The sequence below is a fragment of the Erinaceus europaeus genome, chromosome 16, assembly GCF_950295315.1.
Source record: "Erinaceus europaeus chromosome 16, mEriEur2.1, whole genome shotgun sequence".
NCBI classification, from domain to species: Eukaryota; Metazoa; Chordata; class Mammalia; order Eulipotyphla; family Erinaceidae; genus Erinaceus; species Erinaceus europaeus.
Window position 1 is genome coordinate 11,610,238 of NC_080177.1, and position 15,803 is coordinate 11,626,040.

Below are 15,803 nucleotides of genomic sequence, written 5' to 3' on the forward strand. Positions count from 1 at the left end.
CAAAAACATAAGGTAGGAGGGGTACAACTCCACACAATTCCCACCACCCAATCTCCATAACCCACCCCCTCCCATGATAGCTTTCCCATTTTCTAGCCCTCTGGGAGCATGGACCCAGGGTCGTTGAGGGTTGCAGAAGGTAGAAGGTCTGGCTTCTGTAACTGCTTCCCCGCTGAACATGGGCGTTGACTGGTCGGTCCATACTCCCAGCCTGTCTCTCTCTTTCCCTAGTAGGGTGGGTCTCTGGGGAACCTGAGCTCCAGGACACATTGGTGGGGTCTTCAATCCAGGGAAGCCTGGCCAGCATCCAGGTGGCATCTGGAACCTTGTGATTGAAAAGAGAGTTAACATACGAAGCCAAACAATTTGTTGAGCAAGACATTTGTTATTTTTAAGGGGAGAGTCTGGACTGTCCATCCTTACTCCATGGCCATGCCTCCCAGCCCTTACTTGAATTTTTTTAAAGGTATTTACAGAATTGGTTTTGGAAGGAAAGCTAGAATAGATAAATGAGTCTTTGATTTACTCCTTCTTTTCTTTAAGTAAAACTCAAATATCCTTAACTTCCTGTGTGCAGTACTTTGTTTGGGTTGTTTTTGTTTGTTTTCCTTGTTCTTACTTGTTACTTAATGATTACAATGATTCCCCAAGAATCTTCCATGGACCGGAAAAAGCTGCAATGAATTATGAGATTGGCTTTAGATCTTTTTCCTTCATTCAAATGGCAGTATGAGTAAAACTGATGAAGGATATAGGAAGATTAAATAAGAGTTCTATATGTATCTCATATCAGTGATAGAATCTGTTCTTATTCAGGAAATGCTATAGACTATTGACAGTCTTTTAAAAATAAATAAATAAAAAGTAGGCACCTCTATTGTCTGTCATATCCAGATCCTTGGATGAAAATTAGGACAAAATGTGCATTAAAGGCAATTGATGATGCAGTTCATCTTGTTCCATTCAAACTTCAAGAAGCTGCCAAGTTGTTTTCTTTGTGCAGATGAAAACCACAAGTTGCCTTTTCCATTACTTTGTCTTACAGAATATAAATATAGTTCAGAGCATTGGTTGACCAAATAATTTGAATTCTTTTGAATTAGGCTTTCTGTGATTTCTTAAGGAAGTTATTAAGAGAAAAGGGTGAGTCCACAATCATTAAAGTTGATGTCTAATGTGGCATAGAAAGTGGCATGGTGGTAAAGTGTTGGGCACTCAAGCATGAGGTCCTGAGTTCAGTCCTCAGTACCAGATAAGCCAGAGTGAAATTCTGGTTCCTTCTCTCCCTCTCTCTCTCTCTCAATGGATAAGTCTGTTTTAAAAATTGTGCTAGCAATACTTCATTCCCCTATTTGAGAAGAATATTTTTCTCTAACTTAACAAATATAACATTTTCTCTTTAAGCCACCCAAAATACTTCTTACCAAGCTCCAAGCCCTGAGTTCAAACCCCAGCACCACGTGGCAGCACCATGGACAGCATCCTTGGACAATGGAGCAGTACTATGGTGTTTGTCTCTCTTTCTCTTAGAATCAGCACATTAACATGCATGAGCCCCTAGGTTTGAGTCCTGGCATCAATAGGCATCATGGCACCAACAGCTCCACAGGTGGAACTCTCTCTCTAGCTCTCTCCCCTGCTCTCTTTTTCTCTATTTAAAAATAAAAAGAATGGGGAGTCAGGCGGTAGTGCAGCAGGTTAAGTGCAAGTGGCGCAAAGCACAAGGACTGGCCTAAGGATACCGGTTCAAGGCCCCAGGTCTGCAGGTGTCTATCTTTCTCTCCCCCTCTCTGTCTTCCCCTCCTCTCTCCATTTCTCTCTGTCCTAGCCAACACTGGTGACAAAAACAACAAGGGCAACAAAAAGGAAATAAATAATAAAGTAAATATTTTTTAAAATAAGTAAATAAAAAGAATGGGGAGTTGGACGGTAGCGCAGTGGGTTAAGTTCACGTGGAGCAAAGCGCAAGGACTGGCCTAAGGATGCCAGTTCAAGCCCCCGGCTCCCCACCTGCAGGGGAGTCACTGCACAAGCGGTGAAGTAGTTCTGCAGGTGTGTCTATATTTCTCTCCCCCTCTCTGTCTTCCCTTCCTCTCTGTCCTATCCAACAACAGCAACAACAATAATGATGATAAACAACAAGGCTAACAGAAGGGAGTAAAAAAGAAAACGCAAGGGGCCAGGTCTGCGGTGGTGGGCCTGGTTAAGTGCACACATTACAGTGTGCAAGGGTTCATGCCCCTGGCCCCCCCTACAGGAGAAAAGCTTCATGAGTGGTGAAGCAGGGTTGCAGATGTCTCTGTCTCTCTCCCTCTCTACCTCCCCTTCCCCTCTCAATTTCTCTGTCTATATCCAGTAATTTGTAAAATATATATAATTTAAAACCATGACAACTTTCACTTAATAGTTTCTTGAATCATTTACTTAGATGGAAAGTAGTTAGCATGACATTAGGATATTCAAGCAGCCCCATGGAATGTTACCGGGCAAGAAACTAAATTGTTACACCAATAATTAGCAAAGACCCAGGTTCAAGCCCTCAGTCCCCACCTGCAGGGGGTAGCTTTGTGAGTGGTGAAGCAGGGCTGCAGGTGTCTCTCTGTCTCTCTCCCTCTCTATCACCCCCATCTCTCTTGATTTCTGGCTGTGTCTATCCAATAAATAAATATCCTAAGTAAATAAAAAATATCCAACATGAGAGAGAGGGAGAGACCTGCAGCCATGCTTCATTGCTTGTATAGCTTCCCCTCACATGTGGGGCTGGGACTTGACCCCAGGACCTTTCACATGGTAAAGTGTGTGCTCAGCCAGATGTACCACCACTTGGCCCCCTATAGTTATTTCTCAATCTATTTCCAATTTATGCCTAAATTTTATAAAATGTAGGACAAGCACACCATTAAATGTCAACTTTTACAAGTTTTATTCATTTTGAACATGAAATTCTCTACACATTAGTTCAGTCTTTCAGGTTTCCTCTTTTCTGCAAGACCATCCATGGCATACTCACAGTTTTAAAATGGGAGAATAGAAAGGAGACCACCCGGGACCGAAACAAGACAGGACTAGAATGACCACAGGAACCCAGTAAATCACCCGTGAGTACAAACACGCGTGGCTGGTGACAGAGAGGAGAGAGGGGCCTAAGGAGAGACTAAGTGGCTGCTAACAGTTCGACAGTTTGTCAGTGGAGACACCACCTCCAGTCTGCTCCACCAACAAGGGGACAGCTGAAGGGAGGAGAGGACTCCCCAGAGACTCAGTGAAGCAGGTCTTGAGGTGTCTGTTTGTTTGCCTTTCCCTCTCCATCTCCTCCTGCCTCTCAATTTCTAAATGACCTACCTAATTAAAAAAAAAAGGGGGGGGGGGGGAGTCGGGCTGTAGCGCAGCGGGTTAAGCGCAGGTGGCGCAAAGAACAAGGACCAGCATAAGGATCCCGGTTCGAGCCCCGGCTCCCCACCTGCAGGGGAGTTGCTTCACACGGTGAAGCAGGTCTGCAGGTGTCTCTCTTTCTCTCCTCCTCTCTGTCTTCCCCTCCTCTCTCCATTTCTCTCTGTCCTATCCAACAACGACGACAATAATAACTACAACAATAAAACAACAAGGGCAACAAAAGGGAAAAAATAAATAAAATAAATATTAAAAAAAAAAGGAAAAGTGACTGCCTGAAGTAGTGGTGGTGGATTTATAGAGCCGGCACTGAGTCCCAGAAATAGCCTTGGCAACAATAAAATGAAATAAAATATTTAGAATGTGTATTGCAGATGAAGTGTTAATGTCTTAAATATTTTAACTCTTTAATATTAAGCATAAATATAATAAAAATTAATTACAAAAAATACACCCAGTTAATTATTTAAATTAATTTTTTTACTATTATCTTTATTTGCTTATTGAATAGACATAGCCAGAAATAGAGAGGGAAGTGGGGGATAAAGAGGGAGAGGGAGAGAGAGAGAGAGAGAGAGATCTGCAACACCGCTTCACCACTCGCAAAACTTTCCTTCTGCAGATGGGGGCCGGGGGCTCGAACCTGGGTCCTTGTGCATTGCAACATGTGTGTTCAGCCAGATGGACCACCACCTGGCCCCTGCTTTAAAATTTTAAAGCATCAGAGCAGAGTGGTGGCACACCTGGTTGAGTGCATACATTACCATATACAAGAAAACCAGTTCAAGCCCCCAGTCTTCACCTGCAGAAAAGCTCACAAGCAATTAAGCAGCACTGCAGATGACTCTCTCTCTCTCTCTCATCAAAAACAGTATAATGGAGAAAAAAAACTGGGCCCAGGAAAGTTGCTCAGTGGTGAAGCATACCCGTGAGACTCTGAATTTTATCTCTATCACCACTTAAAGAGAAAAAAAGAAAAATTCAGTAACTGATTTTTCATAAATCAAACTGCACTACTTTCATTTTATATTTTACATTGAACCCAATAATTTCAAGTCTTTTGTGTTAACAGTTTGATATTTCTTAAAATGTTGTTCTTAGTGTTTTCTGAAGATGAAGCCCCACTAAAGGAAATTCCATCCTCAAAATGACTGAGAATATGTGCATATTTTTATTGATTGGTTTATTAAAATCACACTTGATGTAGACTGAGTGGAGACAGATATTTTATCTTTTAAAAATCAATTCTTCTCCATTTTAGTTGCCACTTTGCTAGCTTAGGTCACCATCTCTTGTCAATATTACTTCAGGAACCTTCTAACTGGTCCCCCTAGTCTTTCCCTGTGTCTTTATTTCCCGACACATTGTAGCTAGAGAGCTCTTTCTAAATGCAAACTTGACTGCATCATTTATTTATGAAAAATATGAGTGATTCCTCTTTGTCTTTAGCATGACTTAAAGAGTCCATTATAATGATTTCCCAATCTTACTATTAAGCCATTGTGCTCTACTTGCTAGCCTATACTGTAAGTGAGGAAAAGAAATAACATAAATATTCGATGGGGAGAAAAAAAATATATCATCTGCACTATAAATCCCCAAAGAATGGCTATTACGAAAAGACAGACTATAATGCCAAATGTTGGCAGCAATACAGAGCAAAGGAAATTTTGGTAAAACATTTGAAAATTGTTGTTAAAATTCGGAGGCTCTTGCCGGCCGGTCTAGCTTCACGGGCGGGTAACAGAGACGCGGAGACAACGGCTGGGCAGGGAAGCGGTATTTCTTTATTCAGGAACAACGATTAATAAACTAAGACAAACTAATCACCAAACAGAACTCTGCTGTCTCTTTGCGGCGGCGCAAGCACTCTCTCTCACTCTCGAACTCTCGAACTCCGGAACTCTCCAACTCTGGAACTCTGGAACTCTCATACTGGGGAACCCTCTGAAACTCTTCCACTGTGGAACTCTCTCTTACTCTGTAACTCTGAAACTCTCGAACTCAGGAACTCAGGAACTCTGGCTCAGGAACCCTCTCTCGGGGTTCCTTGGGGCGGGGCCAAGCAGGCCCGCGAAATTAACAGGACTCATCCAATTCTCTTGGCGGGGGAGGGCTAGAACAAACCAATGTAAAGCATACGACAATTCCCCCCTTTCTTTTTAACTAAATGACTATAGTATCAAGGGTGTGGGGTGAACAGAAACATATATAACAAAAACCAGCATGTTGTCAAGGGAAGGCCTGAGGGGGCCATATCTGGAAAAAAAAAAAAACAGGGTCAACTGTTGGTCTATTTACATAATCATTATTTTGTCTGAGACCCACCCTGTCTGCAGGGCACTGGTTTAATCCCCACTGGTTCGCACTCTCTTTTCACTCCACCCCGTTGTTGTTATTGTTGCCATTGCTGTTGTTGTTGTAGGATAGGACAGAGAGAAATTGAGAGAGGAGGGAGACAGAGAAGGGGAGAGAAAGATAGACACCTGCATACCTGCTTCACCACTTGTGAATAAACCCCCCTACAGGTGGGGAGCTGGGGTCTTAAACCAGGATCCTTGTGATGGTCCTTTCGCTTCACACCATGTGTGCTTAACCCACTGCGCTATTGTCTGACTCCGTTGTTTTGTTTTATAAAAGTTCTTCTCTATTAAAAGCAGTCCTTAGCTTACATGGTTCCTACATGCAAGCTTTCCAGTTTTTAATTAAATCAACACTAATCCCTCAACAAACAGGGTTTAAATTTCACTTATGGTGAAATTTATGGTCCCCAGTGGTAACCCTGGAGGTAATAAGTAAATAAATAAAGGCAATAAATAAGTAAAATGGTAGAGTGGTATCCTGCTATTTCTCTCTTTTTTTTTCTTGCCTCCAGGGTTATTGCTGGTGCTCAGTGCCTGCACTACAAATCCACTGCTCCTAGAGGCTATTTTTTTCCCTTTTTGTTGCCCTTGTTTTTATCATTGTTGTGGTTATTATTGTTGCTACTGATATCATTGTTGTTGGATAGGACAGAGAGAAATGGAGAGAGGAGGGGAAGACAGAGAGGGGGAGAAAGATAAGACACCTGCAGACTTGCTTCACCGACCATGAAGCAACCCCCTGGCAAGTGGGGAGCCAAGGGCTCAAACTGGGATCCTTATGGCAGTCCTTGCGCTTTGCACCACATGTGCTTAACCTGCTGTGCTACCACCCACTCCCTATTTCTCTTAAACAAACAAACACCATGGTTTAGAGTAAATAGTTGCTGATGCATGTGTAAAATTTCTCAATTTTCTGAAAAACACCCACCAGCCTAGGTCCTCTTTCATCATTATGCCCCTGAGCCTAGAACCCCTCCCTTAGAGTCCTTTAGTTTAGTGCCATACACCAAACCTAGTTCAAGTTCACCTATGTGTTTTGCCTTTCTGTTCTGTTCTTTTTTTTTTTTTTTTTTTGCCTCCAGGTTTATGCTGGGGCTTGGTACCTGCACCATGAATCCACTGCTTCTGGAGGCCATTCCCCCCCGCCCCTTTGTTGCCCTTGTGGTTATTATTGTTGTTGTTCGTTGTTGGATAGGACAGAGAGTAATGGAGAGAGGAGAGGAAGACAGTGAGGGGGAGAGAAAGATAAGACACCTGCAGACCTGCTTCACAGGTTGTGAAGTGACTCTCCTGCAGGTCGAGGGTCGGGGGCTCGAACCGGGGTCCTTACGCTTGTCCTTGTGCTTTGCTCCACGTGCGCTTAACCCGCTGCCTTTCTGTTCTTATTCAACTTCATTCTTCTTTTTCTGGCTTAGCTCACTTTAACATGACTCCTTCAAGCTCTGTCATCTATCATTTCTAGTCATTTTCTTAATTTCTCTCTATCTTATTTTATTCTTCTTCTTTTTTTTTTTTTACTAAAGCACTGGTCAGCTCTATACTATGGTGATTCCAGAGATTTTGTTTTCTTTTTCTTTCTTTTTTTTTTAAAGATTTTATTTTTTTAATATTTTATTTATTTATGAGAAAGATAGAGGGAGAGAGAAAGAACCAGACATCACTCTGGCACATGTGCTGCCAGGGATCGAACTCAGGACCTCATGCTTGAGAGTCCAAAGCTTTATCACTGTGCCACCTCCCGGACCACTTCTTTTTCTTTTTTTTTTTTTTTTTCTTTTTAACGTTTTATTTATTATTGGATATAGACAAAAATTGAGAGTGGAGGGAAGATAGAGAGGAAGAGAGAGAGGTACCTGCAGTTCTACTTCACCAATTGTAAAGCTTTCCCTCTGCAGGTAGGGACCAGGGGCTTGAACCTAGTTCCTTGTACACTGTAGTGTATGTGCTTAACCAACCGTGCCACTGCTTGCCCCCAGACTTTCTTAATTTCTGTAACTTACTGTGAAGTTACAGTTTTCACCTGCGTTGGGGTCAATTTCCTACTACAGTATCATCAGTTGCTGCCATTTTCCTCATTTCATGTTTATTTTTCTTTTCATTGTAATAACTGTGTTTGGGTTATTGTACTCGGGTTTTCTAAAGAAGCAGCATTAATAGAATATACACACAAAGGGCCTGGGCAGTGGCCCACCCAACTAAGCACAGACAGTACTAAACTTAAGGACCTGTGCAAGGATCTGGGTTCCAGCCCTCAGCTCCCCACCTGCAAGGGAAACGCTTCACACGCAGCAAAGCATGCCTGCAGGTATCTGTCTTTCTCTCTCCCTTTCTATCTCCCCCCTCCCTCTCAACTTCTCTATGTTCTGTCCAGTAAAATGGAAAAAATGGTCACCAGGAACAGTGGATTCATAGTGCCGGCACTGAGCCCCAATGATAATCCTGGAGGCTGGGGTTGGGGTGAGGGGACAAGAACATACACACGAGCTTTTGAGTAATATTGTTTTGTTCATTGTCACTTCATTATAACATTGGTGAGAAAAAGTAATCACTTACTAGCCGGGAAGGTGGGGGGGGGGCACTATCTTGAATGGAGTTGGCACATTCTCCCCATGTCTGCATGGGTTTTCTCTATGTACTTCACTTTGCTCTCACATCTCCAAGATGTGCACATTAGGCATGCTGACATGTCTAAACTGTCCCAGCCTTCCTGAAGAGGTGTAGGTGTGTTGTGCCTGGCCTGTGCTGGACTGGCCACCTGACCAGTATGGGTTCCTGCCTAGGACAGGCCTGCCCAGCTAGGATACTGCATTGGAATAAGCGGCTTGGTAAACAGACAAAGGCAAAACACTATCTAATATTATGGATAGACATCGTTTGAGGTCTTTAGATAGCTGGTGAAGTTTTGTGACCTGAAATATGGCAGAGGGACTCAACTCTTGTTTATGCCCATTAGCCTATGGCAAAACTGGTTTTGACATACATGGTCTCACTTAAAGGTACAGTTCTCAAAATTATGGTAAATGAAAAGAGGATTTACTGTTTATTATGGGTATTCGCTCACAGAGTGGTGGAGACCAAGTAGTCCCACACACTGCAGTCTGCAAACTGGATTCAACATTAGTAAAAGTTGGTGGCATATTTCAGTCCAATGGCCTGAGAATCAGAAACTCTGAAGTGAGGGCACGAAAAGATGGGTCTCCTAGCTCAAGAAGAGAGTTCCCTCTGCCTGCTGAGTTCCCAACAGACTGGATAATGCCAAATTAGATTAGTCAGGCTGCATCAGTCTCTGCTCAATCTACTTCATCAAATCCTAATCTCTTCCAGAAACATCCTCTCATCCAGAAATTAAATTCCACCAACAATCTGGACTGCTAATCCATAAAATTAACCAGTCACATTTCTTCTTTGTTGCTGCTTAATGAGATGGAGTTTTTGGCTCATTAGGAGGAGGTGCTTGTCAAATGGGCAAAGAGGTGGGTCAAGAAATCTGTGAAGCGACTCCCCTGCAGGTGGGGGGCTTGCGCTGGGATTCTTATGCCGGTCCATTAACGCTTTGTGCCATGTGCGCTTAACCTGCTGCGCTACCGCCAGACTCCCCCCCCCCCCCCCCCGTATATTCTTTTTTCCTTTGTCACAAACTGATTCAACATATATGGGTTTATTTCTTGGCTCTCTATTCCATTACCCTGCTATCTGTGTGAAGGTTGTACTCGTGTTTATAAGAATAAAAGGCCCTGCAGCCAATTAAACTCACTGTACTTGCTACCCTATGAGGCTGTGTGTAGTGGCTGCCAACAGCAGCCTCCTGGGTAGTGTATGCTGCCTGGCTTGTAAAGGATACCTTATGGGAACTTGGAGATAGCCCTTCCCACCGAATACTTTATGCCTGACCACCTGCTGACCCCAATCTTAGGCTCCAGGCAGGTATGTGGGTACTTTTGGGAAGCCCCAATGCATGGTGGCTAAAGTCCACATTGGTGAAGTCATCACACCCATTTGCACCAAGCTGCAGAACAAGGAATGTGTACTTGAGGGCTTGGGCTGGGCCAAAGTCAAGTTCTTTGGACACCAGAAGATCTTTATCTCCAAGAATAGATGCTTCACCAAGTTTAACGCAGATAAACTTGAAGAGGTGGTGGCTAAAAAGCGAGTCATCCCAGATGGCTGTGGGGTCAATATATCTCTAACTGCGCTCCCCTGGATAAAACGGCAGGGCCCGCAGCCCTGAGAACCTCAGAGCTACTCCTTCCTTAATCACACAATAAATTCCATTAAAAAAATATATATATAAAGGACCTAGACTGCTCTCTCAATGTTTGATTCTGTCAAGAGCATGAAGTTCTTACGCAAACTTCAATTTAAAATATGTGAAGACTTCTGTTTACTAGCTATTCTCAGTCCTGATTGTCCAGGTTCCTGTTGAGAATGCATGGTCTCTATTTGAGGTTATCTGTTTAAAAGTTTTTGGTTCTGTGATTCTTATGTCAGTATGACTTTTTTCAGTCCTCATTCTGTTTACTGCATCAGTTCTGCTTTGCTTGTGTTTTGGATATACCTGCCCATACTTGGGGAGTCCGTTAATCTAGTTTTGTTGAGTGTATCAGTTTTGCTATTTTTTTAAAAATTTATTTTCCTCCAAGGTTATTTCTGGGGCTACCAGCCTGCATTATGAATCCACTGCTCCTGGAGGTCATCCCCCCCCCCCCTTTGTTGTTTATCATTGTTGTTGGATAGGACAGAGAGAAATGGAGAGAGGAGGGGAGACAGAGAAGGGGAGAGGAAGACAGACACTTGCAGACCTGCTTCACTACTTGTGAAGCAACCCCTCTGCAGGTGGGGAGCTGGGGGCTCGAACTAGGATTCCTTGTGCTTTGCATCATGTGTGCTTAGACCACCGCCCTACTGCCCCTCCTTTTTAACCCTGGTTAGTGTATATGATTTTTAAAAATATTCATTCCCTTTTTGTTGCCCTTGATTTTTATTGTTGTAATTATTGTTGACGTTGTCATTGTTAGATAGGACAGAGAGAAATGGAGAGAGGAGGGGAAGACAAAGAGGGGGAGAGAACGATAGACACCTGCAGACCTGCTTCACCGCCTGTGAAGCGACTCACCTGCAGGTGGGGAGCCGGGGGCTTGAACCGGGATCCTTACGCCAGTCCCTGCGCTTTGCACCGCATGCGCTTAACCCACTGCGCCACTGCCCAACCTCCCAGTGTATATGATTTTTAAGAAGAGGTCTGAGTGTGGCTGAAGAGGTGTCTCAGTGGCAAAGTACAGGACTAATAAACCTGAGGTCTTTTGAGTTTAATCTTTAGCACTGCATATACAGTTGTAATTGAAAGAGTATCCTTTGGGAAAAAAGTTCTCTTTCTCATTAATAAATGTGTGAAAAAAAAGTTTGAGGAGCTAGAGAAGCCATACTTCTTTCTGTCATGACCATACCGCCTAAACCTAGGTTATTTGTAACACTTTTTCTTTTTTGGCCTCCAGTGTTATTGCTGGAGCTCGGTGTCAGCAGTACTAAGCCACTGCTCCCAATGGCATTTTTTTTCTTTCCCCATCTTCCATTTTATTGGATAGGACAGAGAGAAATTGAGAGGAGAGGGAGATAGAAAGACAGAAACCTGCAGTCCTTTTTGCAGCTTGTGAAGAGTCCTAGCTGCAGGTGGGAAGCAGGGGCTTGAATCTGGGTTCTCACACGGGTCCTGTGCTTAGTACTATGTGTGCCCTGGTATTTATAACACTATCTGTTGTGTAAGTTTTCAATTTTAATGCAGTTGAACTATGAGTAACTGCCTTGCAAAAAAAAGGAACTTGCCTGGACTAACAAAGGCAACTTTTGACTAGAACTCCTTCCCTGTTAGAGATTTTTATATTACAAATCCAAATCCAAAAGCATGAGAAGGCCCCTTTTTCTTTTTAAATATACACATATATTTTATTCCAAAAAGCACAAGAACATTATACAAGTTTTAATTTACATTTTGCAATAAAAGATATCAATATATGCATTATTTGTATAACTTCATCATGGATGGAATTTGAATCAGTGGTATAAACATGTTGCAGTCACTAGATACAGATCATCATCACAGTGAACCAAAAGGCATAGTTGTTATGAAATGACAAATGACCATGGAAGGGTGAACTCACAACCCATACACATCCACATAATAAATTAATCGCACAGATATATGTTTTTTTTTTTCCCCTTTCCCCACTGTATCATTAAAATTCCTGTCAGCCCCTCACCAAACACACCTTGGAGCTGTTCTGTTGAACTAGTTCCTCCACATAGTACACTATAGAAAATAAAGTGACCATTTTCTCATTTGTAAGTAAACTTCATAAGCATGATTGTTTGTAATGGTGAAGGCAAACCATTAGGATAGTTGAATTAAAAATTCCTTGCGTTGAGGGCTGTACTGAGATGTATGTTCTTCTAAGTACAAAGATCTGAATTAACAGATAAGCAGGAGTAAACAAGAAATGGGTTCTTTGGCAGTAGAGATTTGATTGGCCATGTATCTTGAAAGCTTAACCCCAGGGTTTATAAAGTAAATAAAAAAGACTAGAAATTAAAAAATCAACTTAACTTTGCTAAACTGGGGCTAATTTATTAGGTTAGGAGTCAGAATATTCTGTTGCCTGTTCTGGCTTTGACTTCCCAGACAGAAAAATTCATCTAACAACATTTAAAAAAAAAAAAGTTCCAATAATTTAATCATACTGGTAGGTAAACAAACCGAATACCAAAATTTCTGATCTTCGTCTCTCAATTGTTACAAGTGTTCACTAGAGTCATATCTATTTCCTGATAACATCTATATAATCATTCAAGTAGAAATTCATGATTGTGATTTTGATGCCTGTTCATGCAATCTCTTACTGTAAAACCAAGCCTTACTTGACAGTTACAAAAAAAAAAAAAACTAACTCCAAGTGTGCATCACCAATCACTTTGCAAGTACATTTTTACTTGTTTGCCTTTGCTGAAAACATTTATACTCTAATATAAGACAGCAGTCACCAAAGGCATGTAAGATAGTCTTTGAATGCTTCTTTCAGCTTAAATGGTAGATTTCAACTTATCTTCTGAAAGCTGTTTTATATCAAAAGTTCTTGGTATAAAAAAAGTAAAAGCCAAAAAAACCCAAGAAGTCTACACACAGATTTGGGAGAGCTCTACTACTCGACCACAGCATGTCATAATAGGACAGACTATTGATGCATGGCTTTTTAGGCCGGTGTTCTAGTCATAAAACTAGAATTTATGAAAAGGTTGTACGACAGTTAAGTGCCTTCATTTGTCTTTTACAAAGACATATAAGGTTACAGAATTGTTTAAATTTGATTGTTCTAATTTATAGCTGTCATGTTCCATTCACTGGGACAATCTTCTTCCCCTTTGTCCAGTTTACAATAGAACTGCATTAGGTTCCAGAAGTCAAATAGGATAGTGCTACAATCAATTAGATAAGTGATCTCATTTTTAAAACTTGCTCTTGACAAATGGAAAGTATAATCTCAAAACACAATAAAACTATTGGTGGCCAGAGGTGAGGATTACCTTACCACTTGTACCATCAGGAATGAAAAATGAATGGGTTGGGGAAACAGCATACTACTTATGCAAAAAGACTTTCATGAAATGCCCAATGTTCGAAAGGTCCCAGGTTTAATCCCCAGCACCACTAAAAGCCAGAGCTGAGCAGTGCTCTGGTATAAACAAAACAAAACAAAAACAAACAAAAGAACAAATAACTATCCTAACTCTTACTGAGTTCCTCCATGGGAAAGAAAGTTTGCTTTAGAAATGGCAACACTGTCCATATAGAGATTTAGTTTAATTTTTAGCTGATGTATCAGGTAGCACTTGAGGGATTTTCCTTAGAAGAAAAAAGAAAAATGTACTTTGGGGGAAATTTTCTCAACTGAAGTACTCTGACTGCATGGTTTCCATAATTCCTCTTTAGCTGAAGAAAGACCACCACAGATTACTTGAATCTTGTCAGAAATCCAGTATTAGGAAGACTAAGCTTGGTGGAGAAACAATACAAAGCTATGGAAGTTTAGCAACATATAAAAATGTTCACAACTGTATGATGAAACTTCATTTACCAGGCGGATAAATGAAACCAAAAGGGCCAGATTATGAAAGAGAACTGGTTTTCTGGTAATATGAGCAGAATCAGATATCTGGACTGAGTGAGCATTTCTTTAGTGTTTTGGGACAAAGCAAATTAACTGATGTCCCTATTTTTTTCATTGAAGCATATGTTTGCTAACTGAAAGAAATGCTCATTAAGGAATATTTTATTGATGCATGTGAATCTGGACATGGAGCAAAAGACCTTCTATCCCCTCTCCAACACTCAGGTCTCCAGAACTTTGAGTCAGTCTATTTTTTTCTTTCTTTTTCTTTTTATCAGCCAGTACCCCGCCCCCCACAGTTACTGTCCCCTGAATCAATCTTCATTACTGTCTTCATTTATTACTGTTCCAAGGAAGAGTTGGTGCTCACAGTAATTGCCAGTTGAATCCAAATAACATCTGATTTGTTTCCTGGCTCCTAGCAATCTCTTCTATAATGCAGTGTTGCTGCCACACCAAATGGAGTTTGCGATACCGCTCACGAGATAAGTGAAGGGGGTTGCCCCTCCTTCAGGAAAACAAAACAAAACAAAAATAACATGTACATTTGTATCAAATTGCTTACACATTTTTATTTCCTAAATACTCTAAGTTTTGGAGATGTTTAGGAACTTGGGGGAAACATCAACACATTGTTTTAAAAGGGATATTTTTCTATTTACCACAGATCACTACAAATATGACAGGTTAATTAACTAATAAAGTGGAAATTTACTCTTGATTATTCAGAAATGAAGCATATCATAGATAGTATTAGACTTCATTTAAATCATTAGTGAAATTTATAACTTGACTTAGTACTAATTTATTGAGGGAGTCAGCCTCAGTGAGCCACTGAAAGCTTTAAGCCCAATCAAAGTTTATTCAGGTTTGGCTTCTGATTTCTGGTAGTAGAGACTCACTCTGAGATTTAATCTTAAGCCCTTAAATTATAGTCTGCTACTAAAAAGTGCCTGGTTATAGCTGTCCTTATTATACAACAAACTTGCTGGTGACCAGCAAATATTTAAATAAAATCATTCCAATTCTAGTGTAATAGTTTGACACACTGTGTGACAATTTAAAGTGACAAAAGGTTCATCACTGTCAATGTTCAGAACTAAAAGATTATCATTTCTGACACATTTAAGGACCTCACCTGGTAGTATATCTTCAAACTGCCTAAATTACAGGGATCAAACCCTGGATCTGATGTTTGAGAGTACACAAAGGCTATTTCTTTATGGGTAATAAATCTCTTTAAAAAATTTGTTTTAAGATTATCTTTATTTATTTATTGGATAGAGACAGCTAGAAATATAAAGGGTAGGGGGAGATAGAGAGGGAGAGAGACAGAGAGACACCTGCAACACTGCTTCACCACTTGCAAAGCTTTCCCGCTGCAGGTGGGGACTGGGGGCTCGAACCGGGGTTTTTGCACATTGTAATATGTGAGCTTAACCAGGTGCGCCACCACCCAGCCCTGGTAGTAAATCTCTTATGACCAAAAAGCGTGTGAGCACCATCTAGTAAGATTATTCATTCCAAGTAGTATAACGGAGGAACAAAATTTCAGCTAAATAAAAAGATAGTATTCCAGGAGGTGGCTCAGTGGATAAAGCATTGTTTTCTCAACAAGGAGGTCCCAAGTTTGATCCCTGGCAGCACATATACCAGGATGATGTCTGGTTCTTTCTTCCCTCTTATCTCCTCCTATCATGAATAAATAAATATATTCTTAAAAACCAAAAAAGATGGTTTGGGCTGGGGAGACACCATAATGGTGATGTGAAAGACTTTCATGCCTGAGGCTCTGAGGTTCCAGGTTCAACACCCAGCACCACCATAAATCAGAGCTGAGCAATGCCCTGGTCTTTTTTTCTGTATCTCTCTCTCTCTCTCATTAAAATAAAAT

The 15,803-nt window shown here is 41.3% G+C and overlaps 1 protein-coding gene and 1 non-coding gene across 4 annotated transcripts in view; one reads left to right on the forward strand and one right to left on the reverse strand.

Annotated features, from left to right (window-relative positions):
• The first annotated feature begins 9,487 nt into the window (after positions 1-9,487).
• LOC132533625 (small nucleolar RNA SNORA70) lies at positions 9,488-9,617 on the forward strand. The gene has a single exon (XR_009545486.1). It is a non-coding gene; the product is annotated as a small nucleolar RNA SNORA70 (small nucleolar RNA).
• A 2,048-nt stretch (positions 9,618-11,665) lies between these two features.
• The window catches only part of UBR1 (ubiquitin protein ligase E3 component n-recognin 1), a 127,803-nt gene continuing 123,665 nt past the window's right edge, over positions 11,666-15,803 (reverse strand). For all 3 annotated transcript variants that reach the window (XM_060174488.1, XM_060174487.1, XM_060174489.1), the window contains one exon: positions 11,666-14,417. In XM_060174488.1, coding sequence (XP_060030471.1) covers positions 14,276-14,417 — 142 coding nt within the window. In that variant the 3' untranslated portion in view covers positions 11,666-14,275. The remainder of the gene's footprint in view (positions 14,418-15,803) is intronic.